This window comes from Rhinoderma darwinii, chromosome 1 (assembly GCF_050947455.1).
Source record: "Rhinoderma darwinii isolate aRhiDar2 chromosome 1, aRhiDar2.hap1, whole genome shotgun sequence".
NCBI classification, from domain to species: Eukaryota; Metazoa; Chordata; class Amphibia; order Anura; family Rhinodermatidae; genus Rhinoderma; species Rhinoderma darwinii.
The window spans coordinates 535,682,781-535,710,408 of record NC_134687.1 but is presented as its reverse complement, the minus strand read 5'-3'; the positions used below and the strand labels follow the sequence as shown (position 1 = coordinate 535,710,408).

At 40.3% G+C, this 27,628-nt stretch overlaps 1 protein-coding gene across 7 annotated transcripts in view; it reads right to left on the bottom strand.

Annotated features, from left to right (window-relative positions):
• KIAA0825 (KIAA0825 ortholog) overlaps window positions 1-27,628 on the bottom strand; it is a 430,680-nt gene that overhangs the window by 377,632 nt on the left and 25,420 nt on the right. For all 7 annotated transcript variants that reach the window (XR_012850533.1, XM_075837231.1, XM_075837243.1 and 4 more), the window contains 3 exons: window positions 25,986-26,124; window positions 12,365-12,527; window positions 10,813-11,461 (listed from right to left, as the gene is read on the bottom strand). Coding sequence is in view for 6 of the 7 variants with exons in the window: in XM_075837231.1 (XP_075693346.1) it covers window positions 10,813-11,461; window positions 12,365-12,527; window positions 25,986-26,116 (943 nt within the window). In the remaining variant the exon portion in view is untranslated. The remainder of the gene's footprint in view (window positions 1-10,812; window positions 11,462-12,364; window positions 12,528-25,985; window positions 26,125-27,628) is intronic.

Below are 27,628 nucleotides of genomic sequence, written 5' to 3'. Positions count from 1 at the left end.
CAATGTCCTACAATAAGGATCTCATTAGAAAACTGAACAACAAAGAGGATCACCGGCAGAAGAATATATTCATGATCACACAAACATGCAGATATTTTATTTTAATATCAGAACATACATCTGATCAAGCTATACATGTATGTACAGCGGAGGTCGGGTGGGGGGTGGGGAGTATGGAGTGGGCTCACAGGTTGAGTCCTCTCCATAGAACAAGCGTGTCGGCTGTATGTAACAGCCGACACTTTAGTGTAATGAGCAGTATCCTGCCTGTTTAACCCCTTAGATGCTGCGTTCAATAGTGATGTGACATGATCGCGGGGTGCCGATGGTAGCCATGTCAGCCTGGGGGTCTAATGAAGGCCCTCAGGTCTGCCATTTTTGTACACCTATTATGCCCTAAGGGGACTAGTAAAAAAACAAAAAAAACAGTTAAATAAAGTTTTCCATATATATATATATATATATATAATACAAAATATGAAAAGTTCAAAAAAACAAACAAACCCTTTTCCCATTTTCCATTTTCCCCCAAAGGCAGTGTTAAAAAAAAAAAAATTAACAAAACCAGTATCGGCGTGTCCGAAAAAGCTCAAACTATCACATTATAACATTATTTAACCCGCACGGTGAACGCTGTAAAAAAATTTAAAATGGCAGAATTGTTTTTTGTTCACCTCATCTCCCACAAAAAAATTAATAAAAACTTATCAAAAAGTCTCATGTACTCCAAAATGGTACCACTAGAAACTACAGTTCACCCTCATACCACAAAATCTACGGAAAATGTAAAAAAGTTATGGCTCTCAGAATGTGGCGACACAAAACAAATTTTATTTTAAACCATTCTATCCTTGTAAAAGTAGTAAAACATAAAAAAAACTATATAAATTTGTCCGTAATCCAAACGGCCAAATTTACGATTGCCGTAATCGTATTGACCCACAGAATCAAGTTAGCATGCTATTTTTACCACACGGTGTACGCCGTAAAAATGACCCCCCCCCCCCACCAAAAAAATGAGGAATCACTTATTTTTTCCTATTCTACCCCACAAAGAGTTTATTTCAAGTTTCCTATTACAATATATAGTACAATCAATGGTTCTAAAAAAACCTACAACTCTTCCCGAAAAAATCAGGCCCTCATATGACCTTATCGCCGGAAAAATAAAAAAAAGTTATGGATTTTGGAATGTGGGGAGGAAAAAACGAAAACGAAAATCCGAAAAATGGCTGCAGCTGGAAGGGGTTAAGAATGTATTATTCCAAAACACGTTAAGGACCCAGTTCCTGAAAGAATTATGTCATAAAGACAATCCCTGCTCATATACCCTATTAGTGATAGAGAGGGGCTCTGTAAGCGCGGCTCCTGCTCTGGTAGACTGGAGCGGATTCATCTGACCAGACACTCCTCAGGGGTTACAACCGAAAAAAGCAGATGTTTGCTAAGAATGCTGGGAGCTGGACCAGCAGTTGCATTCTGAATGAGGTTGTCTCTGATGAGACAACCCCTTTAAGTGTGAGAGCAGATAGGGACAGTGACAAAAGAAAAAAATAGATTATATTATAGATTAGTTTTTATGGTTTTCAGAAACCTCCATTGGTCATGATGTGGGCATATTATGGCATGACACAATGGCATTTTGGATAGGGCATTCATTTTATGAAGGATAAAAGTGTCCCTGAACTGGTGGAGGAAAACAGTGTTATTTTTTTCTAAATTCGGGGAATATGGTGCATCCATTTGGTGCCATTTTTTTTTTTGACAAGGGAATAATTATTTCCATTCAATGTTAGGGTAAGTTCACACCGTTAACAAAATACGGCTGAAAATACGGAGCTGTTTTCAAGTGAAAACAGCTCCTGATTTTCAGCCGTATTTTAATCAAACTAGCGTTTTTCACTGCGTTTTTTACGGCTGTTTTGGGAGCTGTTTTTCTATTGAGTCAATGAAAGGTGGCTCCAAAAACGGCTCAAGAAGTGACATGCACTTCTTTTTACGGGGTGTCTTGTTATGCACCATGTTTTGAAAGGGAAGCGTAAAAAAACGCCCCGTCTGAACAGAACGCCGTATTTCCCATTGAAATCAATGGGCAGATGTTTGTAGGCATTCTGCTTCTGATTCTTCAGCCATTTTTTCGGGACGTCTAGGCCCGGAAAAAAACGGCTGAAATTAGCCCGTGTGAACATATCCTTAGATTATAGCATCAAGTTGTCACCATCACAGCCATGTTCAGGGATTTGCAGTGAACTATTAAATAAGCAATCACCCATCAAACTGCTGCCTTAGGCCTCATTTACACGAGCGTAATATACGCGCGTGCGACGCGGGTGCTTTTCACGCGTGTCGTACGCACCTATATTACTCTATGGGGCAGTTTAGACGATGCGTGAATTTTGCGCAGCGTGAGTGCGTTGCGTAAAACTCACGACATGTTCTATAATCGTGCGTTTTTCACGCAGCACGCACCCATTGAAGTCAATGGGTGCGTGAAAACCACGCATGCCGCACGGAAGCACTTCCGTGCGAACTGCGTGATTCGCGCAAGAGCTGTCAAAAGGATGAATGTAAACAGAAAAGCACCACGTGCTTTTCTGTTTACAACCATCCAAACGGAGTGTCAAATTAGAGATGAGCGCACCGAACTTCACCGGGTTCGGCCGAACTCGTTTTGACCGAACCCGGCAAAAAATGTTCGGGTACGCGACGTCAGGAGACAGTCACTGCCCACGGTGCTGAAAGACTTAAACTGTTTCAGCACCATGGACAGTGACTTTCGATCACAATATACATATACGTGTAAAAAAAAACAGAAGTTCGGACTTACCGATAAGTCCCGGCTTCTTCCTCCAGTCCGACCTCCCGGGATGACAATTCAGTCCAAGTGACAGCTGCAGCCAATCACAGGCCAAGCACAGGCTGCAGCCAATCACAGGCTGCAGCGGTCTCATGGACTGCCGCGTCATCCTGGGAGGTGGGGCCGGATGACAAGAGAGGGACGCGTCACCAAGGCAACGGCCGGGAGACCGGACTGGAGGAAGCAGGCAGTTCATGGTAAGTTTGAAAGTCTTTTTTGATTCACAGGTTGGTGTATATTGTGATCGGCATTCACTGTCGAGGGTGCTGAAAGAGTTACTGCTGATCAGTTAGCTCTTTCAGCACCTTGGACAGTGACGGGCGTCGACTAGCCTCATCTCTATGATGGCGGCTGCGCGAAAATCACGCAGCCGCGCATCATACACGGATGACACACGGAGCTGTCAATTGCCTTTTGCGCACGCAAAACGCAGCGTTTTTTGCGCGCGCAAAACGCACACGCTCGTGTAAATCCGGCCTTAAACTTACACATTTTAGACTTAGAGGTTAAAAATTTATTTGCAAAAAATTAGTCGAAATAATGCAATAGTTAAACATTACAGAATGCATAATTAAAACTACAATTTAAAATTAGCTTAGGCCAAAAGTTCCCAAAGGTACTAGTAGCAAGTACGCAAATACTACACAGCCCTGTAGCGGTGTTCTGCAGAGGGTCTAGCGCTATATACTGTTCTGCTGCGGCTCGGTGTTCAGGCCATAAACAACCGATTGAAGCAGAGTAATAACGTGAAGGTTAAAATATTGTATATCATGATTATCTGCTACATCCACAATTATGATGATGCAACTGAACATGACTGCAGTCCTGACAGTATTACAGCTTCAATGAATTACGTTACGGCTTGAATATGTCTAATAAATATTGCAAAGCGTATGTTCTGCCTTAGCTGCAGCCCTAGACAGCAGTCATACATCTGTATTAAATTTACATGGGTCAGTGTTAGATTATTCTGTTTTATTAATCCACCAGGATCAGTTACTGTGGTTGCATTTCCCTATACGCTACTTAGTCAAACAAATATTAAGCGAGCCACCTCCTCTGTCTTATGGCCAGGACTTTTCACTTTCAACACAAACGTTGATGTAACGAAATTTTAAAATATGTGTAAACTTACTAAAAGTGGCGCAGAATAATATCTTAGAGGGAGTCTGTGAGGAGATTTTACGCTACCAAACGGCTGACACAACTAGGTAGCTATTGGGAATTGATTAGGAACATACAATTTTTTTTTTTTTTTTTTTTTTTTTTTTTTTCCCTTGCAGATTCGTTCCAGCTGAACAGCTGACGAGGGGGAAGGGGTTAACTGGACACAGGTGGTATAAATTAGTCAGCAGACCTCATTTTGAGCTTGCTCTTTCTGAGCTTGGTGGTTTAAGTGGCTTGTGAACTAAGTGGAGTTCTAAAACCGGATTTGAAAAGAGGAGTTGAAGCCCCAGTAAGTACTCTTCTTTTTCTTTGACAATTGTTCGCTGTTTTGGTGTAACTTGGATAATGGATAGCAAGATTGGAGGTTTTCTTCAGTGCACAGTTTGTCATATGTATACACGACTGGAGCCGGAGTTCCAGGGTGAATATCTCTGTGGCAGATGTGAGCATGTTGTTCACCTGGAAGCTCGCATTAGAGATCTGGAGGCGCAAAATGCAACACTGAGGAGGATAGACAATTTTGAGCGGAGCTTGCTGCTCACAGAGCATGCAGTTAGTGGGTTAGAACTGGAGGGTGAAGACATGGGTGAGCAGGATCAGGTAAGTAGCTGGGTTAATGTAGTTAGGGGCAGTAGAAAGGGGTCAAAGACAAGGAAGGCCGATCCGGTTTCTGGCATTCCAAGCAAAATTGCCAGGTTGGGTGATGATGCAAGGGTGTCAGTCTCAGAAAAGGCAGCCCTAGTGGATACTGATCTCCCTAACAGCCGGGAGAACAGCCCAGCTAGTAGTCGGCGGGATGGTAATGCAGGCAAGCCAAGACAATTGATAGTTGTAGGGGATTCTATAATCAGGAAGACGGATAGAATAATTTGTCGCCAAGACCGCCTCAACCGAATGGTTTGCTGTCTCCCTGGTGCCAGGGTTCGGCATGTGGTGGAACGGGTGGACAAATTGCTGGGAGGGGCTGGTGATGATCCAGCTGTCGTGGTCCATGTCGGTACCAACGACAGAATAAATGGTAGGTGGAGGAGCCTTAAGAATAATTTTAAAGAACTAGGCTACAAGCTGAAGGGAAGGACCTCCAAGGTTGTATTCTCAGGAATACTGCCTGTGCCATGCGCATCACAGGAAAGACAGCGGGAGCTTAGGGAGTTAAATGCATGGCTGAAGTCTTGGTGTAGAGGAGAAGGATTTGGGTTCCTAGAGCACTGGGCTGACTTTTCATTGGGGTACAAACTGTATTCTGCAGATGATTTGCACCTAAATGGAAGGGGGTCCGCTGTGCTGGGGGAGAGAATTCTAGCTGGGGTGGCGGAGTATTTAAACTAGGGCTGAGGAGGGAGGTCAATGTAGAAAAAAAAGGGGTAGCCAGGTTAGAGAGGGGTCAGACTATATTGGTGGGGGGAGAAACAGAATGTGGGGAGAGGACTAGACAACAAGATAAGGAGATCCTTTCGTTACAAAACATCAGTGTGAATAAAAAGGACCGATTAATGTCAAATCACATTTCTGATAATAAAAGTGAACAACTGACAGGCAAGTTAAAGTGTATGTTCACAAATGCCAGAAGTCTAGCAAGCAAAATGGGGGAGCTGGAGGCCTTGATACTGGAAGAAAATATAGATATAGTTGGTGTTGCTGAAACATGGCTGGACTCTTCACATGACTGGGCTGTAAATCTACAGGGTTTTACACTTTTTCGTAAAGACAGGACAAATAGGAAAGGTGGTGGTGTTTGTCTGTATGTGAGAAGTGATATGAAGGCGAGTGTGAAAGAGACAATAGTGGGTGAAGACTGTGAGGAGGTTGAAACCTTGTGGGTGGAACTAGAAAGGGAGGTAAACACTGAAAAAATTACTTTTGGTGTAATCTATAGACCCCCCAATATAACTGAGGAGATGGAAGGTCAGATATATAAACAGATGGAGCGGGCTGCACAGGCGGGTACTGTAGTGATAATGGGAGATTTTAATTTCCGGGATATTAATTGGTGTCATGGTTCGGCTTCAACTGCAAAGGGGAGACATTTCCTCAACCTGTTGCAGGAAAATTTTATGGGCCAGTTTGTGGAAGACCCGACTAGAGGTGAAGCTCTGTTGGATCTGGTCATTTCTAATAATGCAGATCTTGTTGGGAATGTCAATGTTCGTGAAAACCTCGGTAACAGTGATCATAATATAGTTACATTTTACCTATACTGTAAAAAACAAACGCAGGCTGGGAGGGCAAAAACATTTAATTTTAAGAAAGCCAATTTCCCCAGGATGAGGGCTGCAATTCAGGATATAGACTGGGAAGAACTAATGTCAAATAATGGAACAAATGATAAATGGGAGATTTTCAAATCTACTTTGAGTTATTATAGTGCAAAATTTATTCCTACAGGTAATAAGTATAAACGACTCAAATTAAACCCCACATGGCTTACACCTTCTGTGAAAGGGGCAATACATGACAAAAAAAGGGCATTTAAAAAATACAAATCTGAGGGTACAGCTGTAGCCTTTGTAAAATATAAAGAGCTTAATAAAATCTGTAAAAATGTAATAAAATTAGCAAAAATACAAAATGAAAGGCAGGTGGCCAGGGATAGTAAAACAAATCCCAAAAAATTCTTCAAGTATATAAATGCAAAAAAGCCCAGGTCTGAACATGTAGGACCCCTAGATAGTGGTAATGGGGAGTTGATTACAGGGGATCAAGAGAAGGCAGAGTTACTAAATGGGTTCTTTAGCTCTGTATATACAACTGAAGAAAGAGCAGCTGATGTAGTCGGTGCCAGTGCTGTTAATATATCAGTTGATATACTGAATTGGATGAATGTAGATATGGTCCAAGCTAAATTAAATAAAATAAATGTGCACAAGGCTCCGGGACCAGATGGGTTACACCCTAGAATTCTTAAAGAGCTTAGTTCAGTTATTTCTGTCCCCCTTTTCATAATATTCAGAGAATCTCTAGTGACTGGTATAGTGCCTAGGGACTGGCGCAGGGCAAATGTGGTGCCTATTTTCAAAAAGGGCTCTAGGTCTTCCCCGGGTAATTATAGACCAGTAAGCTTAACATCAATTGTGGGGAAAATGTTTGAGGGGCTATTGAGGGACTATATACAGGATTATGTGACAATAAATAGCATTATAAGTGACAGCCAGCACGGTTTTACTAAGGACAGAAGTTGTCAAACTAACCTAATCTGTTTTTATGAAGAGGTGAGCAGAAGTCTAGACAGAGGGGCCGCTGTGGATTTAGTGTTTTTGGACTTTGCAAAGGCATTTGACACTGTCCCCCATAGACGCCTAATGGGTAAATTAAGGACTATAGGTTTAGAAAATATAGTTTGTAATTGGATTGAGAATTGGCTCAAGGACCGTATCCAGAGGGTTGTGGTCAATGATTCCTTCTCTGAATGGTCCCCGGTTATAAGTGGTGTACCCCAGGGTTCAGTGCTGGGACCACTATTATTCAACTTATTTATTAATGATATAGAGGAAGGGATTAATAGCACTATTTCTATTTTTGCAGATGACACCAAGCTATGTAATATAGTTCAGACTATGGAAGATGTTCATGAATTACAGGCAGATTTAAACAAACTAAGTGTTTGGGCGTCCACTTGGCAAATGAAGTTTAATGTAGATAAATGTAAAGTTATGCATCTTGGTACCAACAACCTGCATGCATCATATGTCCTAGGGGGCGCTACACTGGCGGATTCACTTGTTGAGAAGGATCTGGGTGTACTTGTAAATCATAAACTCAATAACAGCATGCAGTGTCAATCAGCTGCTTCAAAGGCCAGCAAGATATTGTCGTGTATTAAAAGAGGCATGGACTCGCGGGACAGAGATGTAATATTGCCACTTTACAAAGCATTAGTGAGGCCTCATCTAGAATATGCAGTTCAGTTCTGGGCTCCAGTTCATAGAAAGGATGCCCTGGAGTTGGAAAAAATACAAAGAAGAGCAACGAAGCTAATAAGGGGCATGGAGAATTTAAGTTATGAGGAAAGATTGAAAGAATTAAACCTATTTAGCCTTGAAAAAAGAAGACTAAGGGGGGACATGATTAACTTATATAAATATATTAATGGCACATACAAAAAATATGGTGAAATCCTGTTCCTTGTAAAACCCCCTCAAAAAACAAGGGGGCACTCCCTCCGTCTGGAGAAAAAAAGGTTCAAGCTGCAGAGGCGACAAGGCTTCTTTACAGTGAGAACTGTGAATTTATGGAATAGCCTACCGCAGGAGCTGGTCACAGCAGGGACAGTAGATGGCTTTAAAAAAGGGTTAGATAATTTCCTAGAACAAAAAAATATTAGCTCCTATGTGTAGAAATTTTTCCTTCCCTTTTCCCTTCCCTTGGTTGAACTTGATGGACATGTGTCTTTTTTCAGCCGTACTAACTATGTAACTATGTAACAATTGTGGAAGATGTTACTGTATCAGTGTAAAAAATTAGTTTTATTCTGCCGACGCCACGTCCGCCGAACCAGAAAGTGTCATCTAGCGGCATTTAGTGCTCTAACCCCTCCCTTCTGACTTTATTCTTAAACAAGCAGAACCGTCAATCAACTATATAGGGGAGGGAGCACTAGATGCTGGACTCTTCCTGGTTCGACGAATACGGCGCGGCAGATTAAACCATATTTTTCTTTAGCTTACAGAGGCCAGATCATTCAGCGGGGCAGCAGGTAACTTTTGATTGCTTTTCCACTGTATAGTAAATTATTTTTTTTTTCAACTGTAGGTTTGCTTTATATTCAATAAATCACTACCTTTCGGCTATATTCACACGACCGAGTGTCAAATAGGCTGCTAAAGATGGCCGTTTTCACAGCCGATTGGCACCCATCCGGGACCTGTTTTCATGGATCCTTTATAGACTTGAGTCTATTGAGGAATCCGGGAAAGCGGGGAAAAATAGAACATATCCTATGTTTTTCCGGGCCGTTCACACATTCCGTTAAAAAGAAAACAGCCGTGTGAATAGCCCCATAGATATGAATTCATTTTAATGCAGCCGTGTGACGGCCGTTAAAAAAATGACTATCACACGGACGTCTTTCCCGGTCGTCTCAATAAGGCCTTAGGTATTCCTTACCCGGTACTTTTTTTGTGTTTACCATTTTCCTGCCTTGCAGTCCTACACCATTTTGGCACAGATGTGAGGAGTGACTATTATCTAACTGGAGTCTGAGGTAGTCAGAAATCTCTCTCCTGTCTCATCTCAGACTACTGTTCTGTTCATCCCTCATGCTTTACACTGCACTTCTGCCTTTGTTTAAGCACAAGCCCTCCAGTATCAAATCAAGATGTTGCTGCATGGGAAGCTGATTTTTATTGCATCAAGACAGAATGAGTAAATGCTACAAACAATCTTATCACCAGAGAATAAACAATTATCAGGTATCTGACACACACATACTGAAGCAAGTGAGGGGGGCCTGGGTGTTTATTTACCCGCTTATCGCAGAATATTAAAAATGGTCATATCATCTGGTTTAATGCAAGCTCAAAGTCCTATAATATAATAATGATCATAGCAAAAGATGTGCTATTCAAACTACTAAATCAGAATAACATTTTGAAGGATTTGGCTATGTACGATTAGATGACCAAATTTCTAATATTAAAAGTAACATGCAAATATGATGTCTGTGAAGCCATAAACCTGCAGGGTGTCATGTTATTCCTGCTGGATAGAAAATTAGGCATAGGATTTCAAGGCATGACTAATAATAAGAGATATTATTAGGATGATGTGTTTTAATGTGTACAGAAACAGTCTTCGAATACATGTGTTATAAATGGTAGAACGACTATAAAGATCTTTTGTTAACCATCACCAGGAAATCTTTTTTCATAGGTGAGTTGCCCCCTAGAAATTAACACGGATTTGTTATCTTATAGGCCTAGGTTGATTTGTTTTTTTCAGTGCGGAGCAAGTGATAGGACCATCCGAGGAATACTGGCCCTAAAGACAGCTAAATACATTACTTGCAAGATCTCGGTGGACTCTTTGAGATCGCTTTTTCATCTCTAAAATTTTAACTCACTGACAACTAGAGTGTTTTGCCTTCAATGACGAGACACTTTGCGCACATGGGCCCGAATTTCTTTAAGTAAATAATTTCTACGTCTAGGTTTTTTTTCATTCCATTTTTCTAGCAATATTTTTTTTCTTCTTTCGTTTTATTAAGGGGAAATTGTTCAAAATGATTTTGTTTTATTTAATTATATATGTTTAATTTTGTAAATTTACACACAAAAAAAAAAAAGAAGTATTCAAATGAGTTCCCCATTTTGCTTCAGCCTTTTTGATATAGGATATATATAGTTGTGGATTATCACGGTGACCTAGGAGTACCGTTTGGGTGGCTAGTGGCACGTTTTTTTCTTTTTCTGCTTTAAAATTTACTGTCATTCAGTAACCTAATATGTGATCGCCAGTCCCAGGAGTTAGCGGAACTGCTGCTTTCTCTGTTCAGTACACCGCGCTCATTGGGAATAGTTAAAAATGGGGAATCTACGTTAGGCCTTTCCTCCTTATGTTTCTAGAACTCCACTTCTACTCATGGACACCAAATAAAAAATTCAAAAAGACATGTCAACTATGAGACAAGGCTTGGGCTCCACAGTTACCACGACCCTTTTGGGAAAAGTTGCTGTACAGCCCTAGCATGGTCGTCCACACAGCGGTCGTATTTAGATTTCACAGGAGAAATATGTAAAAAGAAGTACAAATTATCAATCAAGTTTCTAGTGTTATGTATTGTAACCACTTACCAAGGGCATGCACTCTCTGTTTATGTCTTTTCTTGTTTAGCCTTGCTGGCTGAAGGCCCTGCTCTTCTGTTCTGCATTCATAAAGTATATCAAAGAAGGTTTTCATCTCCTCAGTGATTGCTTCAAAGAAAGTCTCATTGATAAACTTAATTATTGATGAAGAGTCTATAACATGGCTTAAGACAAACAAATCTTCTTTTATCATGGTGTACACCTTGGGAATAGCTTTCTGGTATGCCCCAAGTACACTTTCAATCTTTCTTTCACTAAAGTCATGGAGAAGTTCAACAACAAAATTCTGTTCAATATTCTGATATTTAACAAGGACATCAGATTCAGGGTAAAGAAAAAAAAGGCGCTGCAAGCACTCGGCTTTGAAACTCATCCTAGATTGACTGTTACAGGTGTCAAAATTGGTTTGCAATTTTCCAACTAGATGGCGTCGTAAATGCAGTCTTACATCATCCCACAAAGCCTGAAGATCCATGGAAGAATCATCATCAATGGCATGTAGAGAAGTCTGAGAAGTGCACTGAAAACAGCTTCCACTTGGAGAGGAAGGAAATGTTATGCCACACTGACTGTTGAGGTCCATTAAAAATTGAAGCATCAAGTCTTCCTGATTTTCACAGTTTTTCACAAAATGTTGCTAAATTGAACAAAGACAATAAATAGTATTCAAGTATCAAGAAGAAAAATAAAACTGTAGTGCCTGAATCACCGGTCAATATAATCACAACACTCAAAGTTTTAACACGTAATAAATAAATGGGAGTTAAAAGGGTTGGTCCTATGGAGTGCTTGTATCACCGATTTATGGTAAAACGGGAGGATGGACTACGGAAGACACATCAGATTATGTATACAGGTATAAGTGTAGTGTGGTATGTATGTAAGTAATTATACATGGCTAGTGAAATTAAAAAAAGCTAAGAATTATTTAGACACTACTCAGTCCTTTATAAAGGGCATCCCCACCTTTGAACATTATTTGTTAGATACAAAACTAATGTACACAAACATAGTAAATATAATGCATTAGGTATCTTGAGTTTTAGTGTGTCTTATACTCCAGAGCTAAATGAACAGTTTTATTTTTGGGGATTGGAAACAGTCAGCAAGCTTGTTGTGAGACAAATCTCAAACAAGTTAGCCAAACTTATATAATGCAGCAGGACAGTTTGTTTTTCCTACATCAGATTACTGCTCAGTGCCGAGAGTAAAGACCCCACTTCCCATAAAGGAAATGACTAGACCAAGCTCTGTTTCAACACCGAACAAGCAGAACGATTTTATGTCCAAAACCTGTCAAATTGTGAACACTGTTCGGGATTACTCAATCTTTTATGTAGAATAAATACAATGGATACTGAAAGAGCGTTTCTGAAACTGAACATAGGATTTAAAAAAAATTGTAGGCTTCCAAAATTTTACTACGTTGGGTTTTGTTACAAAGATTACTAGTAGTATTGTTACATTCTTTGATATATGACATTCACTGACTGTTACAACAGATTTTAGACACATCGAGAGAAATCATTTTCCTTTTTACCAGAGTCTTGAGGAATATCATCACTTCAGCGTGCGGGGTATCATACAATTTCCAGGATGATGTATTATTCAGCCACTGGAAGCAGTCCTCATTATTTTGTACGATATCACCAGTGTTACTATTTTGGACTTCCTGTTGAGGGTTTTCCAAGAACTTTTCAATGCTAGACAAAAAGGAGTAAATCTCATTAAAAGGCAATAATAACAAAAGAACTGAATTGAACTCTGGGGAAAAAAATAAAAATAAAAAAAGGATTAAAAAATTAACTCCTTAAGTACAAAGCATATTTTTGCAAAAAATGTTTTTGTATCGACACTTTCCGAGATTTATAACCTTTTTGTTTTTCTGTCGACATATCCATACGAGGGCTTGTTTTTTGCAAGATGAGTTGTATTGTTTAATTGCACAATTTTGGGATGCATATAACTGATTAACTTTTATTAACTCTTTCTGGGGGGAATGAAAAAAACAAAACACCATTGATTTTCGTATTTTACGTGTGACATTTATAAACTTATTCTATGGGTTGGTACAAATACGGTGATACCAAATATGTGTAGGATTTTTTTTTATGTTTTACTACTTTTGCACAATAAAAGCATTTTATTCAAATTTGTTTTTTTTACATCGTCGCATTCCAAGACCCATATTTTTTTTAATTTCTCCGCCTATATAGCCATACAAGGGCCTGTTTTTCGCAGGACAAGATGTAGTTTTTATTGGTGCCATATTTTGGTAGATGTGTCTTATTGATCAACTTGTATTTATTTTAGAGAGGGGGATAAAAAAACAACTATATCCTCCGTGGGTTTTTTGTATGGCGTTCAATATGTGGTTCAAATAACGTGTTAACTTTATTGTTCAGGTCATAGAAATGGCATAAATGTGTATTTTTTAAAACATTTTTTTACACTTTTACAAAATAAACCACCTTTTTATATAAATATATGAAATGTTATTTTTCTTGTCCCGCTAAGTACTAAAAATACCAAAGCATTACTGTCTGTCAGTGTAAAACTGTTAGGCAATCTGGCAAGGCCTACTAGGCATACAGCCATAACCGGCTTGGGTGCCTTTGTTAGACCCCTGTCTGCCATGGAAACCCAATGACAGCCCGATTGCATTCGCCACCAATGGTCCACCAATGGTCCCTCTGTGTGGGAGAGGGGATATCCCAAACTTAATGTAAAAGGGGCCATGTGGATTCTCTATTTATGGTGAGGTGTGTGTGTGTGTGTGTGTGTGTGTGTGTGTGTGTGTGTGTGTGTGTGTGAGTGCGCAAATGCTGTGTGTTTTTCAATTTGTTTCCCAGTGACTGTAACCGGTTAGTGAGGTAGCTGAGAGCTGAGGACTGGGAGCAGCCCTGCTTGAACGGGTGAGATCGATATCAGTATCGATCTCACTTGTTTAACCCCTTAGATGCGGCGCTCTATAGTGAGTGCCGCATCTGAGTGGTTTTGGAGAGAGGGAGGGAACTCCCTCTGATCTAACCGGCACACGGCGATAAGATCGCTGGGTGCCGGTGTCTTCTATGGCAGCCAGGGGCCTAATAAAGATCCCCAGGTCTGCCTGTAGTGTATGCCTGCTAGGTCATGCCGGAGGCATGGCCTAGCAGATGCCTGTCCGTTTTAAGCGGACAGGCACTAATACACTGCAATACAAAAGTATTGCAGTGTATTATAAATGCGATCAGAGGATCGCATAGTGAAGTCCCCTAGAGGGACGTGAAAAAAAAATGAAAAACCCACTTTTTCCCCTTACAAACTGCTTTATTATTTTAAAAAAACAAATAAAGTAAAAAAGTTACACATATTAGGTATCGTCGCGTCCGTAACGACCTGACTATAAAGTTATTACATCATTTAACCCGCACGGTGAGCGTCATAAAAAATTAAATAAAAAAAACATTACAAAAATTGCTTTCTTTGAATCCTGCCTTAAAAAAAAGTGATCAAATGTGATAAAAAACTTGCATCTACTCCAAAACGGTATCAATAAAAACTACAAGTCGTCCCGCAAAAAAACAAAAGCCCTCATACACCTGCATCGGCGAAAAAACTAAAAAAAGTTATGGCTCTTCAAATATGGAGACACAAAAACGAATGATATTGAAAAAAAAAGTGTTTTTACCATGTAAAAGAAGTAAAACATACTAAATCAATATAAATTTGACACAAAAAAGTGTGGCGAAATTGCTGTTTTTTTCCTACCCCCCCCCCCCCCATAAAAATAGTTAATAAAAGGTAATTAATAAATTCTATGTAACCCAAAATGGTGCTATTAAAAATTGCAACTTGTCCGGCAAAAAACAAGACCTTATACAGCTATGTCGGCGCAAAAATAGTTATAGCTCTTTGAATGAGACGATGGAAAAACTTAAAAAATTGCCTGGTCATTAAGGGGTTAATAAGGCGGAATCGTTTTTTTTGTTTTTTAAAAGAAGATTGATGATGATTGAACAAAAAACAAAAACATGAAGCCTTATTTCTTTAGAGCACTACAATTTTTTGATTTTTTTTAAAATATATAATAAAACAAATAAGTATGGGCACGGACTATTTAAGGTTTTAGAAAAAAATATATACTGTAATATCTTCTTACATATTTCTATACAAATATAAAAATATGTAAAATATTTAAAAAGTGCAATTCAAAAGAATTGCTATACGTCATCCAATTATAAAAAGGTGAGAATTTAATAAGACAACTGCACAAAATAAAATAAATACCACTAAAACCTTCAGATATGATAGACTAAGGCACGCTTTAACATCAGCGTGAAGGCCTCTTCAAAATGAATTGAGGCTGGGTGGGCTGGAAAACACTATAGAGAAAGGTAAAGAAAAGACCTTTTCAAGAAAACTCCAAGCATGAGTGAGTTTAAAATGAAGGGTAGTGAAACGAATATCTTCTCATTATCAAACAGGCTTTTCATGAAGACTGAGCACTTTCATGAGAGAGAATACCTCACTGCCTGTGGCCCATTCAGATCTCTGATGGGACAACCCCAATTGTGAACACTGGTTCTAAGAATGACAAAAGATTGGCATGTATCTTCTTAACTTGTGTAAACTCTTCTCAGGACTGCGAAATGTGATGCTCCATCCATACACCTAGGCTATAGGGACTCGGAATGAAAAGGCTTCTATTGTGGCATCATGAAGTGTCTCAATCAGTGAAACCTAACCGATAACAGGGCACTGAATTGTACAGGCTTTTCTGTTGGTAGCCTACACAAATCTGCTCCAATTACAAATGGATTAAAACTAATCTCTCCGAGATCGAAATCTGGATACTGGCCAAAGGCAACACATCATGAAAACGTTAAAAAAAAGTTTTAGGGAAAAAAAACACTTTAGTAATTTGCTTCAACACCAAAATAAATGGCTGAAACGTAAAACCAAATTCTGATAAATGAAGACGTTTAATTGATAAACAGAAATATTTGAAAATCCATTCTGTGTCAGAAGCTTTGAATATATCATCAAATAGAAATTCATGCATCTATCACTTGTATATGAATTTGTTCACCGATATATTGAGCATAACTCATAATTTGGGGCTTGGGCTGGCTGGTGCTATGTATTGTCGCTGCACTTAACGACTACGTCTGTCTCACGTAGGTTTGATGTTTTGTTCGGACTCGCTGACTTTCGGCCCACCACCCACGGTTGAATGAATACTGCATTCATCTTCCTCTTCTCCCTATAAACCAGCTTGAACACATGGAACCAGAAAGTAAATGGAAGTCTACACACAATGCTTATTTAACTATATTAAGAAAAAACATGCATGAATTTCCAGTATTTGAGAATTTTTAAGTCACTGGTGTCACAATCCCAGTGGTAGTCTATGTGGCTTTCAGACTACAGTTTGCAGTGGCAATATGGACTAAGCAGTAGTCTTAGACTTTGCAGACTCTTGTATTAGACATCCGCAAAGTCGAAGAGCATGAAGTGGGCAGGCACTGCTTGTGACATCACTTACTAGCACCTGCCCACTCGGCGGCCAAGCACAGAAGCCACGAGGGAATGGCGCCAAGGAGAATACAATTTACAAAAAAAATAAAACACTTGCCAAGTATGTGATAGGCCCAGAATAACTGACCACTCAAGGGACTAGACAACAGTAGCTTTCATAGTATACAGGTACTGTATACTACCCAATCAAAGGACCATGCAAATGTGTTAAAGACAAACCTCGAATCTGGTGGTGATTTTATTCATCATTTCCCACACAAAAAAACAACAAAAAAAATGGAGGCTTGGTTTCCTTTGTGGTATTTTGTTTATATTTTGCATCAAGTCCATAAGTATAGGGAATGATCCTACTGGGGGCCAGTTGAGAAAAGCGTTAAACGAGGAAATGGAAATAATAATGCTATTTCTTCATGACCATGTAGTGGCAATATTCTCTCAAAATAAAACGGTATAAAGCGTTACTTGTATATAAAAATACATAAAGGACTTGTAATAAATTGCAAAGGAATAGCCAGGCTTACATGTTGTTATAATGCCACATTCTGCGGAGGACCATTACTCATTCTATTTACAGTAAACTACAATGAGAAAATAACCATTTAAGCTCTAAACACAGAGATTGCTATTCAATTGCTGCTATCGAATGCTCTTGACAACAAGCCTATTTTAATACAGATTATTGAGCTCTTTAGTTATAAGAAATGATAGGCATAACCAACAGGGAAAAGATACAGCTGAGTTATTGGGCAGACTAAAAAAAAAGAAGCGCATGAAATGCATATACTATTTTCAGGCTCATTTTTACTGCGAATCAAACGTGAAAATTTTCCTTCACTCAGCCCTTCCTTTACGGTTTTAAAATTTAGAGAATTGGAAAAGATTTCAATCTAGTTGGTTGGTATGGGAAACACAAAGTTTCTTCTCAGTTTGAGTGCCCAGGACTAAAGTTGCAAATGATGCCCCTAAACTGTTACAAATAATAGTGAACACAGAAAACTTCCTAACGCTAGGGTCATATATCACATGCACAACGGTTTCCATCTTGCAGGTATTCCTTACTGTGGCCCCCATGAAGTGGTGCCAGCATAGCTAAGTTCTCACACCATTATGCCCAGCACACAAAATTACCAATAACATTGTGCCAGCCTCATAGCAGTTTTCATAAAATAGCTAGAAACGCAGAATAGCTACTGCTATATATGTGCAGGCTAAATACACTTGTGCACAATTATTAGGCAAGTGAGTATTTTGACCATATCATCCTTTTTATGCATATTTTCCAGTAGTAATCCAAGCTGTATAAACTTGACTGCTTATTGGATGAAGCATATCAGGCAATGTGTATTTGAGTAATGAGGGAGGGTGTAGTGTAAGGGGATAGAGACCCTATATCAAAGGATGCAGAATTATTAGGCAGCTTGTTTTCCTCTGGCAAAATGGGCCAAAAAAAGAGATTTAACCAGTTCCCGACCGCTTGCTCTGTATATACAGTCGGCGGTCGGGGTCCTTAAAACCCGCGCCATAGACTATTTACGGCGCAGGCTTTAGGATTGTCGGGTCTCCGTATCTGCCGGGGACCCGGAGGAGAAGATAGAAGCAACTTTCGCTGCTTCTGTCTTCTCCGATCTCTTCTACACAGCGCTCAATGAATAGAGGCAGCGTTACTGACAGACTGCTGCTGGGTTTTACTAAACCCAGCACAGCCCTATTAGTGACAATAGTCACTATGAGAGTGCTGAGTGCAGCCACAGTTACAGTGGAAAAACATGGTGTAAAAAAATAAAAAAAATAATAAAGTCCCCAAAAGGTCTTTTCTGACCTTTGAGGAACAGACCATAATAATAAAAAAATAAAAGTAAAATAAAGTGCAATTTTTTTAAATAATAATACACATATGAATACCCACCCTAAAAATAACGTTCCCCCCGCCAATCATTGTCATAACGCTAACCCTGAGCCAATTACTCTAAAATAGACATGTAATATATTAAAATTTACAGTAGACAATGACGATCACAAATAAATGGTCTATTTTAGGATAAAACTATGTTATTACCAGAAAAAAAAATAGCTAAAATGTAAAAAGCTTATTTTTTTACTATTATTTTCAAACTTAAAGCCTAAAAATTCTAATATAGCAAAAAGGATGTGTATAAAAATGCAACAAATCAAAAAGTTATAGCCGTTTAAAGAGGCTCTGTCACCACATTATAAGTGCCCTATCTCCTACATAAGGAGATCGGCGCTATAATGTAGGTGACAGTAATGCTTTTTATTTTAAAAAAACAATCTGTTTTCACCACTTTATTAGCGATTTTAGATTTATGCTAATGAGTTGCTTAATGCCCAAGTGGGCGTGTTTTTACTTTAGACCAAGTGGGCGTTGTACAGAGGAGTGTATTTATTTATTTTTTGCAAACATTTTTTGCAAAAATTAGCATTTTTCTCAATTTAAATGTATCTGCTTGTAAGACAGGCAGTTATACCACACAAAATTGTTGCTAATTAACATCACCCATATGTCTACTTTAGATTGGCATCGTTTTTTGAACATTCTTTTATTTTTCTATGACCTCACAAGGCTTAGAACTTTAGCAGCAATTTCTCACATTTTCAAGAAAATTTCAAAAGGCTATTTTTACAGGGGCCAGTTCAGTTGTGAAGTGGTTTTGAGGGCCTTATATATTAGAAACCACCAAAAAGTCAACCCATTTTAAAAACGTCACCCCTCAAAGTATTCAAAACAGCATTTAGAAAATGTCTTAACCCTTTACACATTTCACAGGAATTAAAGCAAAGTAGAGGTGAAATTTACAAATTTCATATTTTTTTGCAGAAATACATTTTTAATACAATTTTTTTTATAACACAGAAGGTTTTACCAGACAAATGCAACTCAATATTTGTTGCCCAGTTTCTGCAGTTTTAGGAAATATCCCACATGTGGCCGTAGCGTGCTACTGGAATTAAGCACCGGCCTCAGAAGCAAAGGAGCACCTAGAGGATTTTGGGGCCTTATTTTTGTTAGAATATATTTTAGGCACCATGTCAGGTTTGAAGGGCTCTTGCAGTGCCAAAACAGTAAAAATCCCCAAAAGTGACCCCATCTGGGAAACTAGACACCTCAAGGAAATTATCTAGGGGTGTAGTGAGCATTTTGACCGCACAGGTTTTTTGCATAAATTATTGGAAGTAGGCTGTGAAAATGATAATCTAAATTTTTTCAAAGAAAATGTAGGTTTAGCTAATTTTTTCTCATTTCCACAAGGACTGAAGGAGAAAAAGCACCGTAAAATTTGTAAAACAATTTCTCCCGAGTAAAACCATACCCCACATGTGGTAATAAACGGATGTTTGGACACACGGCAGGGCTTAGAAGTGAAAGAGCGCCATTTGGCGTTTGGAGTTCACATTTAACAGGAATGGTTTGCGGAGGCCATGTCACATTTACGAAGCCCCTGAGGGGACAAAACAGTGGAAATCCCCCCCACAAGTGACCCCATTTTGGAGACTACATCCATTGAGGAAATTATCTAGGGGTATAGTGAGCGATTTGACCCCACAGTTTTTTTGCAGAAATTATTGGAAGTAGGCCCTGAAAATAATAATCTACATTTTTTCAAAGAAAATGTAGGTTTAGCTAATTTTTTCTCATTTCCAGAAGGACTGAAGGAGAAAAAACACCACAAAATTTGTAAAGCAATCTCTCCCGAGTAAAACAATACCCAATATGTGGTAATAAACGGCTGTTTGGACACCCGGCAGGGCTTAGAAGGAAAAGAGCACTATTTGGCTTTTTGAGATCACATTTAGTATGAATGGTTTGCGGAGGCCAGGTCACATTTGCAAAGCCCCTGAGGGGACAAAACAATGAAAACGCCCAAAAAGGGACTCCATTTAGGAAACTACACCTCTTGAGGAATTCATCTAGGGGTGTAGTAAGCATTTTGACCCCACAGATGTTTCATAGAATTTATTAGAATTAGGCAGTGAAAATAAAAACAGTCATTTTTCTTCAATAAGACGTAGCTTTAGCGCAAATTTTTCATTTTCTCAACAAATAAAGGAAAAAAAGAACCCAACATTTGTAAAGCAATTTCTCCCGAGTACGGCAATACCCCATATGTGGTCATAAACTGCTGTTTGGGCAAATGGCAGGGCTCAGAAGGGAAGGCCATTTGGAGTGCAGATGTTGCTGGATTGGTTTCTGGGCGCCCGTGGGACCAAAACAGTGGAAACCCCCCAGAAGTGACCCCATTTTGAAAACTACACCCCTCAATGCATTTACCAAGGGGTGTAGTAAGCATTTTAACCCTGCAGGTGTTTTGTAGAAATTAGTGTGCACTCGATGTTGCAGAGTGAAAATGGGATTTTTTTCCATAGATATGCCAATATGTGGTGCCCGGCTTGTGCCACCATAACAAGACAGCCCTCTAATTATTATGCGGTGTTTCCCGGTTTTAGAAATACCCTACATGTGGCCCTAATCTTTTGCCTGGACATATGACAGGGCTCAGGAGTGAAGAGTACTATGCGGAGTGGAGGCCTAATTTGGCGATTTACAAAGTATTGGTTCACAACTGCAGAGGCTCAGATGTGAAATAATAAAAAGAAACCCCTGAGAAGTGACCCCATTATGGAAACTGCACCCCTCAAGGCATTTATTAAGGGGTGTAGTGAGCATTTTCACCCCACAGGTCTTTTCCATAAATGAATGCACTGCGGATGGTGCAAATTTAAAATTTATATTTTTCCCTAGATATGCCATTCAGTGGCAAATATGTCATGCCAAGCTTATGACGCTGGAGACACACACCCCAAAAATTGTTAAAAGGGTTCTCCCGGGTATGACGATGCCATATATCTTGAAGGAAACTGCTGTTTGGGGACGCTGTAGGGTTCAGAGCCGAGGGAGCACCATTTGGCTTTTGGAGAGCGGATTTTGCTTGGTACTATATTTGTTTGAGTATTGCTGGTGTTTCCATTTATAATGTGGGGGTACATGTAAGCGGGGTGGAGTATATAAGGGGCATAGTCAGGTGGTATAATAATGGGGTAAAAAAAAATAAAAAAATAATCCATAGATGTGTGTTACGCTGTGAAGCAATCCTTTCTGCACAGGCCGGTGTCGCACTGATAAATGGTGTCATTTCTTATCCCCCTTTTGGTCCACACTCCGCACCTTTGTAGTTCGGGGAATTTTGCTGGGAAAGTGTTGTCCTGGTATAATACGGGCACCGTCGCTTCCAGCGGATATGTTTGGGCCCTCCCTTTCCTGGTTCCCTAATTTTAGGTCCTTGATAAATCGCCTCTTGAAACAGAAGAAATGTTCCCCTCGGGCACAACTGCATATTTTTTTATTTCCTGACTTATTGGAGCCATAACTAATTTTATTTTTCATAGACGTAGCGGTGTGAGGGCTGGTTTGTTGCGGGACGAGCTGTAGTTATTATTGGTACCATTTTGGGGTACATGCGACTTTTTGATCACCTTTTATCCTATTTTTTGGGATGCCAGGTAAACAAAAAAACGCAATTCTGGCACAGCTTTTTTCGTTTTTTTTTATACAGCGTTCACCATGCGTTATAAATTACATGTTAACTTTATTCTGCGGGTCAGTACGATTCCGGTGATACCTATTTTATAGGACTTTTTTATGTTTTACAACTTTTTGCACAATAAAATTACTTTTGTAAAAAGAATGTATTTTTTCTGTCGCCAAGTTGTGAGAACCATAACTTTTTAATTTTTTTGTCGACGGAGGTGTATGAGGGCTTGTTTTTTGCGGGACGAGCTATAGTTTTTATAGGTACCATTTTTGGGTACGTGCGACTTTTTGATCACTTTTTATTCTAATATTTGTAGGGCAAAGTGACCAAAAAACAGAAACTCTGGTAAAGTTTTTTACGTTTTTTTTACGCTGTTCACCGTGTGCAATAACTAATATAATATTTTGATACCTCAGGTCGTTACGGTCGTGGCGATACCAAATACATATGGTTTATTATTATTTTTCAATAATAAAGGACTTGATAAGAGTAAAAGGGGGATTGTGTTTTATTTGATTACTTGAAACTTTTATTGTTTTCAAACGTTTATTTTTTGCACTTTTTTTTACACTTTTTTATACTTTTTTTTACACTTTTTCTCAAGTCCCACTAGGGGACTTGAAGGTCCAACGGTCAGATTTTTTTTTTTCTAATACATTGCACTACCTATGTAGTGCAATGTATTAGATCTGTCAGTCATTCACTGACAGCAAGCCGATTAGGCTTCGCCTCCCGGCGGGGCCTAAATCGGCTTCCGTAATGGCAGAGCAGGAGACCATTGTGTCTCCTGTTGCCATAACAGCAGTCGCCAGTCCTGATTGCCTGACAGGGCTGGCGATCTGCTAGTAACCGCTACGATGCAGCAATCTCTTTCGATTGCTGCATCGAAGGGGTTAATGGCAGGGATCGGAGCTAGCTCCGGTTCCTGCCGTTACAGGTGATGTCAGCTGTACAGTACAGCTGACTTCCACCGCTGATGAAGCCGGATCAGCTCCTGACCCGGCGCCATCTTGCCGGCAGCCGATCAGGCTCCGCCGCCGGGCGGATCTTGACCGGCTTCGGTGCTAGGCAGACCGGGAGGCCAGTATTAGGCCTCCGGTTGCCATTGCAGCCACCGGAACCCCGGCAATTTCATTGCTGGGGTTCCGATGAGCTGCAAACACCTTAAGTGCAGTGATCGCGTTTGAGCACTGCACTTAAGGGGTTAATGGCGGGGATCGAAGCTAATTTCGGTCCCCGCCGTTACAGTCGGATGTCAGCTGTAAGATACAGCTGAGATCCGACGATGATGGCACCGGCTCAGCTTCTGAGCCGGTGCCAAACATTTGGCGTAAGTATACGACATTTTGCGGGAAGCACTGGCTTTCCATGACGTATATTTACGGCAAATGTCGGGAAGGGGTTAAACAGATGAAAATAAACAAGGGAGATGGGAACATTTTCCTTTTTCGTTTAGTTACATAATAATTATGCACACTAAGGCCCACACTGAGTTTTTTTTACATGTTTTTTTGTCGCGGAAATCGCGTCACAAAACGTGCCAAAAAAGATCTGAAAATGCCTCCCATTAATTTCAATGGGAGCCGTTTTTTCCCTATCTTCGGGCATTTAGGTCTCTGACATCAATGGGAGGCAGAGAAAGCGTATTTTGTGGCATTGTTGCCCATGGCGCTCAATGGATGCGAGAGAAAAATGCGGCAAACGGCGTGCAGGCAGATCAAAATCTGCCACAAAATTCCAAACTGAATTTTGAGGCAGAATTTTCTGCATGCAAAAAACTCAGTTTGAACATACCGGCTATGTTCACATGTAGTTTTTTGCAGGCAGAAAATTTTGCCTCAAAATTCCATCTGGAATTTTGATCTGTCTGCACGCCGTTTGCCGCGTTTTTTGCGACATTTTTGACCCGCGGCCATTGAGCGCCGCGGGCAAAAAACGCCACGAAATACGCCTTCTCTGCCTCCCATTGATGTCAATGGGAGGTTAGAGACGTAAACGCCCGAAAAATAGGGCATGTCGCTGCTTTTTCCAGCAAGACGGTTATTCCGCTCGCGGGAAAAAAACGCCTCCCATTGAAATCGATAGGAGGCATTTTCGGCAGTTTTTTGGCGCATTTTCCGCGTCAAAAGACTCTGTGTGAACTGGCCCTAATAGTTGCCCAATAATTCTGCACACATAGATATTCTTCTAAGAAAGCCAAAACTTCCCTTTTACTTTCTTAAATATTCAGTAATTGCTCAATAATACAATTAATCCTTAAAAATACAACTTGCCTAATAATTGTGCCCACAGTGTAATTGCTTAGTGCTTTTCTTTTTCTTATTCCAAAACAATCTCTCTAGTACACACAAATGAGTTTACAGCAGGCGATCTGAGCCAAACTCTTCCTGTGCCATTCTCTAAAGTCAGAGATCAGCAAAGGAGACGACAAGTTAGGCAGAAAGTATCATTTCAGGACAGTGGACAGTGAAACGAAGCATTACACGGTGCCCACTGAAATCAATGGGCTAGCCAAGTTCTCCAGAGGGAGGGAAGCGCTTTGCAGGGACATTCTGCTCTGGCCAATAGAGGTGAGATCCCAAGCAGCTCCACTTCTATTAAACCCATATGCCCAAATAGGGTACATGGAAAGAGGTTGTGTAAAGCAGAAATACCCTTTAACCGCTCCATAAAACTCGTCAAAAAACGGATGAAAATGGCTCCCATTGATTTCAATGGGAGGCGGAGGCGTTTTTTTACCGCGAGCGGAAAAACCGTCTCGCGGTAAAAAGAAGCACCATGACCGATCTTGAGGCGGTTTCCGCCTCCAAAACCCCATTTTAATCAGTGGGAGACGGAAAAAAAACACCTCGACGAGTGTTTTGACACGTTTTTGTCAAACCACTGTGCAAAAAACTCCTGGAGCAGATTTTGCAGGAGAAATTTTCCTCCTGCAAAAAACTCAGTGTGAACTACTTTAAAAAATCAATGATTAATAAATATTTACTGCTATGTAGCCTCTTCTCAGTTTAGTGTTATGGGCCGTATAAACGAGCGCTGATCAAAGAGACAGCTCGTCGATTGGCGCATGTTTGCTCCTTTCACAAGGAGCTACTATGTGGACAAGCGGTCGTTACTACGATCACTCGTCCCCATACATTATTATCATGTCGGCAGCATGTCTCCGTGTTTACACAGAGAGATGTGCTGCCGACAACGATAGTAATTTTCGGCTGCATAAATGATACGATTAGGTTCTGCGAATGCTCGTTTGACCGATAATTGGCCTGTGTAAAAGGGCCTCAAATATAGCTTTCAGTTGAAGATTTGACCAATTTAAGATGTATAGCTGGCAACTCATCTGACAACACCATTTAAAAGGGTGAAGATATTCAACCTACAATTTAGCTTTTCAGGTCAAGGATTGGCATTGTGCTGACAACAGACTGTTAGGAAACGTCCGTTTCTTTACGGTTGTCATGACTACTAGCCTAGCTTCTGGGCGGCTGTGGGTTGAGTTGCAGAGCCAATCTCATTTCTCTATTTTCATCAGACTCTAGGGTGGGGTATTTAAGTCTGATCAGTTCTTTCATTGTTGCTTGTGAATTTCTTTGTGTATGCAGTTTCTGATCAAGCTCCTGACTTGAGGTAGCGGATTATTTGCACGCTTATTCCTGACAGTTTCCAGCTGCCTTTGGGGAATTGCTTACAGAGAAATTCCATAACTTGCACTCTGGGAGAATTAACTCAACTAGTGATTCCACTACATAAACAAGGAGAAAAGCATTTGGCATGTCTAAAGATTATTTTACTCTAGTAATATAATAGTCTTCGCCTTCATCTTTACTTTACAAGTATAAATTTGTAAAAAAAAAAAAAAAAAACACAAATTATGAAGTGTGTAATTTTTATTATAATAGTTTATGCCTTGTTTGGTATAAGGTGGGTAGCAAGCTCCCTGGAGTATCCCCATATTAAAGCTATAATATATACTTAAGCGTGCTATAAAAATAATGCCTTAGGACAAATTTACCCCTTACCCAGTAGTATACCCTGAAAAAAAATATGCTGGAAAAATATTTAATATTAACAGTAAACATTACTGTACTTTACCTTTGGGAATTTTCTTTTAGCTTTTCATCAATGTCATTAAGAATCTGTTGACATTCTGTTTGTCCTGGGAACATATCAAACACACAATCCAGTAAAGCAAAGCTTAGCTGGTCTTCTCCTGCACCCTCCATTTTGGCTTCTGCAAAAACAAAACAAATAATAATCAGAATACCAGAAGTTGGGTTAGCATAATGTAAAATATCATAAACATACTGTACAGGTCCATAGGCGGTGTCAGATGTATATCTTTTTTCCTATTTTAAATCCTCTTTCTTACAGCGGATGTCATCAGAATATGTTGGCTTACTTAATCGCAGCATATTATTATGACAGGTCGGCTGGGCTATTATACCAAACGACCCAAAAGAATAGTGTGCCATTTCTATAATTGGCGCTAATAAAAACAACAGACTCATCCTTTAGGGCCTGTTCACATCACCGTTCGCTTTCCGTTCCGGGGTTCCGTCTGAGGATTCTGTCGGGTGAACCCCGCAACGGAAAGTGAAACTGAAACCACAGCTTCCGTTTCCCTCACCATTGGTATCAATGGTAACGGAAACATTGCTAATGGTTTCCGTTCGTCACCATTCCGGCAGGTTTCTGGTTTTCCGACGGAATCAATAGCGCAGTCGACTCCGCTATTGATTCCATCGTTAATATAATATAGAACACGTCCTCAGGCCGTAATAACGGCACGGGCAGGCCCATAGACGTCTATGGGGCTCCCGTAATTACGGGTGGCTACGTGTGTGCACCCGTAATTATGGGAGCATTGCTAAGCGACGTCAGGGGATAGTCACTGTCCAGGGTGCTGAAAGAGTTAACTGATCGGCAGTAACTCTCAGCACCCGGGACAGTGACTACCGCTGGAGTTAATAGTATTAAAAGTTAACTTACCCAGAATTCGTCTTCTTCTTCCTCCAGTCCGGCCTCCCGGGATGACGTTTCAACCCATGTGACTGCTGCAGCCAATCACAGGCCAATCACTGGCTGCAGCAGTCACATGGACTGCCACGTCATCCAGGGATGTCGGACTGGATGCCAAGAGAGGGACGCGTCACCAAGACAACGGCCGGGGTACGTATGAATTTCTTTTACTGCGGAAAGGGCTGTCCCTTCTCTCTACCCTGCACTGAGCCTGTTCAAACGGAGTATTTTGACAAGCTTTTTGGAGCGGAAACCGCTCCGCAAAACTCGTCAAAACCCGGCCGAAAATGGCTCCCATTGATTTTAATGGGAGGCGGGGGCGGGTTTCTCCCGCGAGCGGTAAAACCACAGAGTTTTTTGCAGGAGGAAAATTATGTCTCAAAATTCCGTTTGGGATTTTGAGGCAGATTTTGTCCTTCCTGCTCGTCGCTTGCCGCGATTTTCGCCGCGATTTTTGCCTGCGGCCATTGAGTGCTACGGGCAAAAAACTCTGTGAAATACGCTCTCTCTGCCTCCCATTGATGTCAATGGGAGGTCAGAGGCGTAAACGCGCAAAAATAGGGCATGTCCCTTCTTTCTCCCGCGAGGCGGTTTTACCACTCGCAGGAGAAAACCTCCCCCGCCTCCCATTCAAATCATTGGGAGGCATTTTCGGCCGGTTTTTGACGAGTTTTGCGAAGCGGATTCCGCTCCAAAAAGCTCGTCAATATACTCCA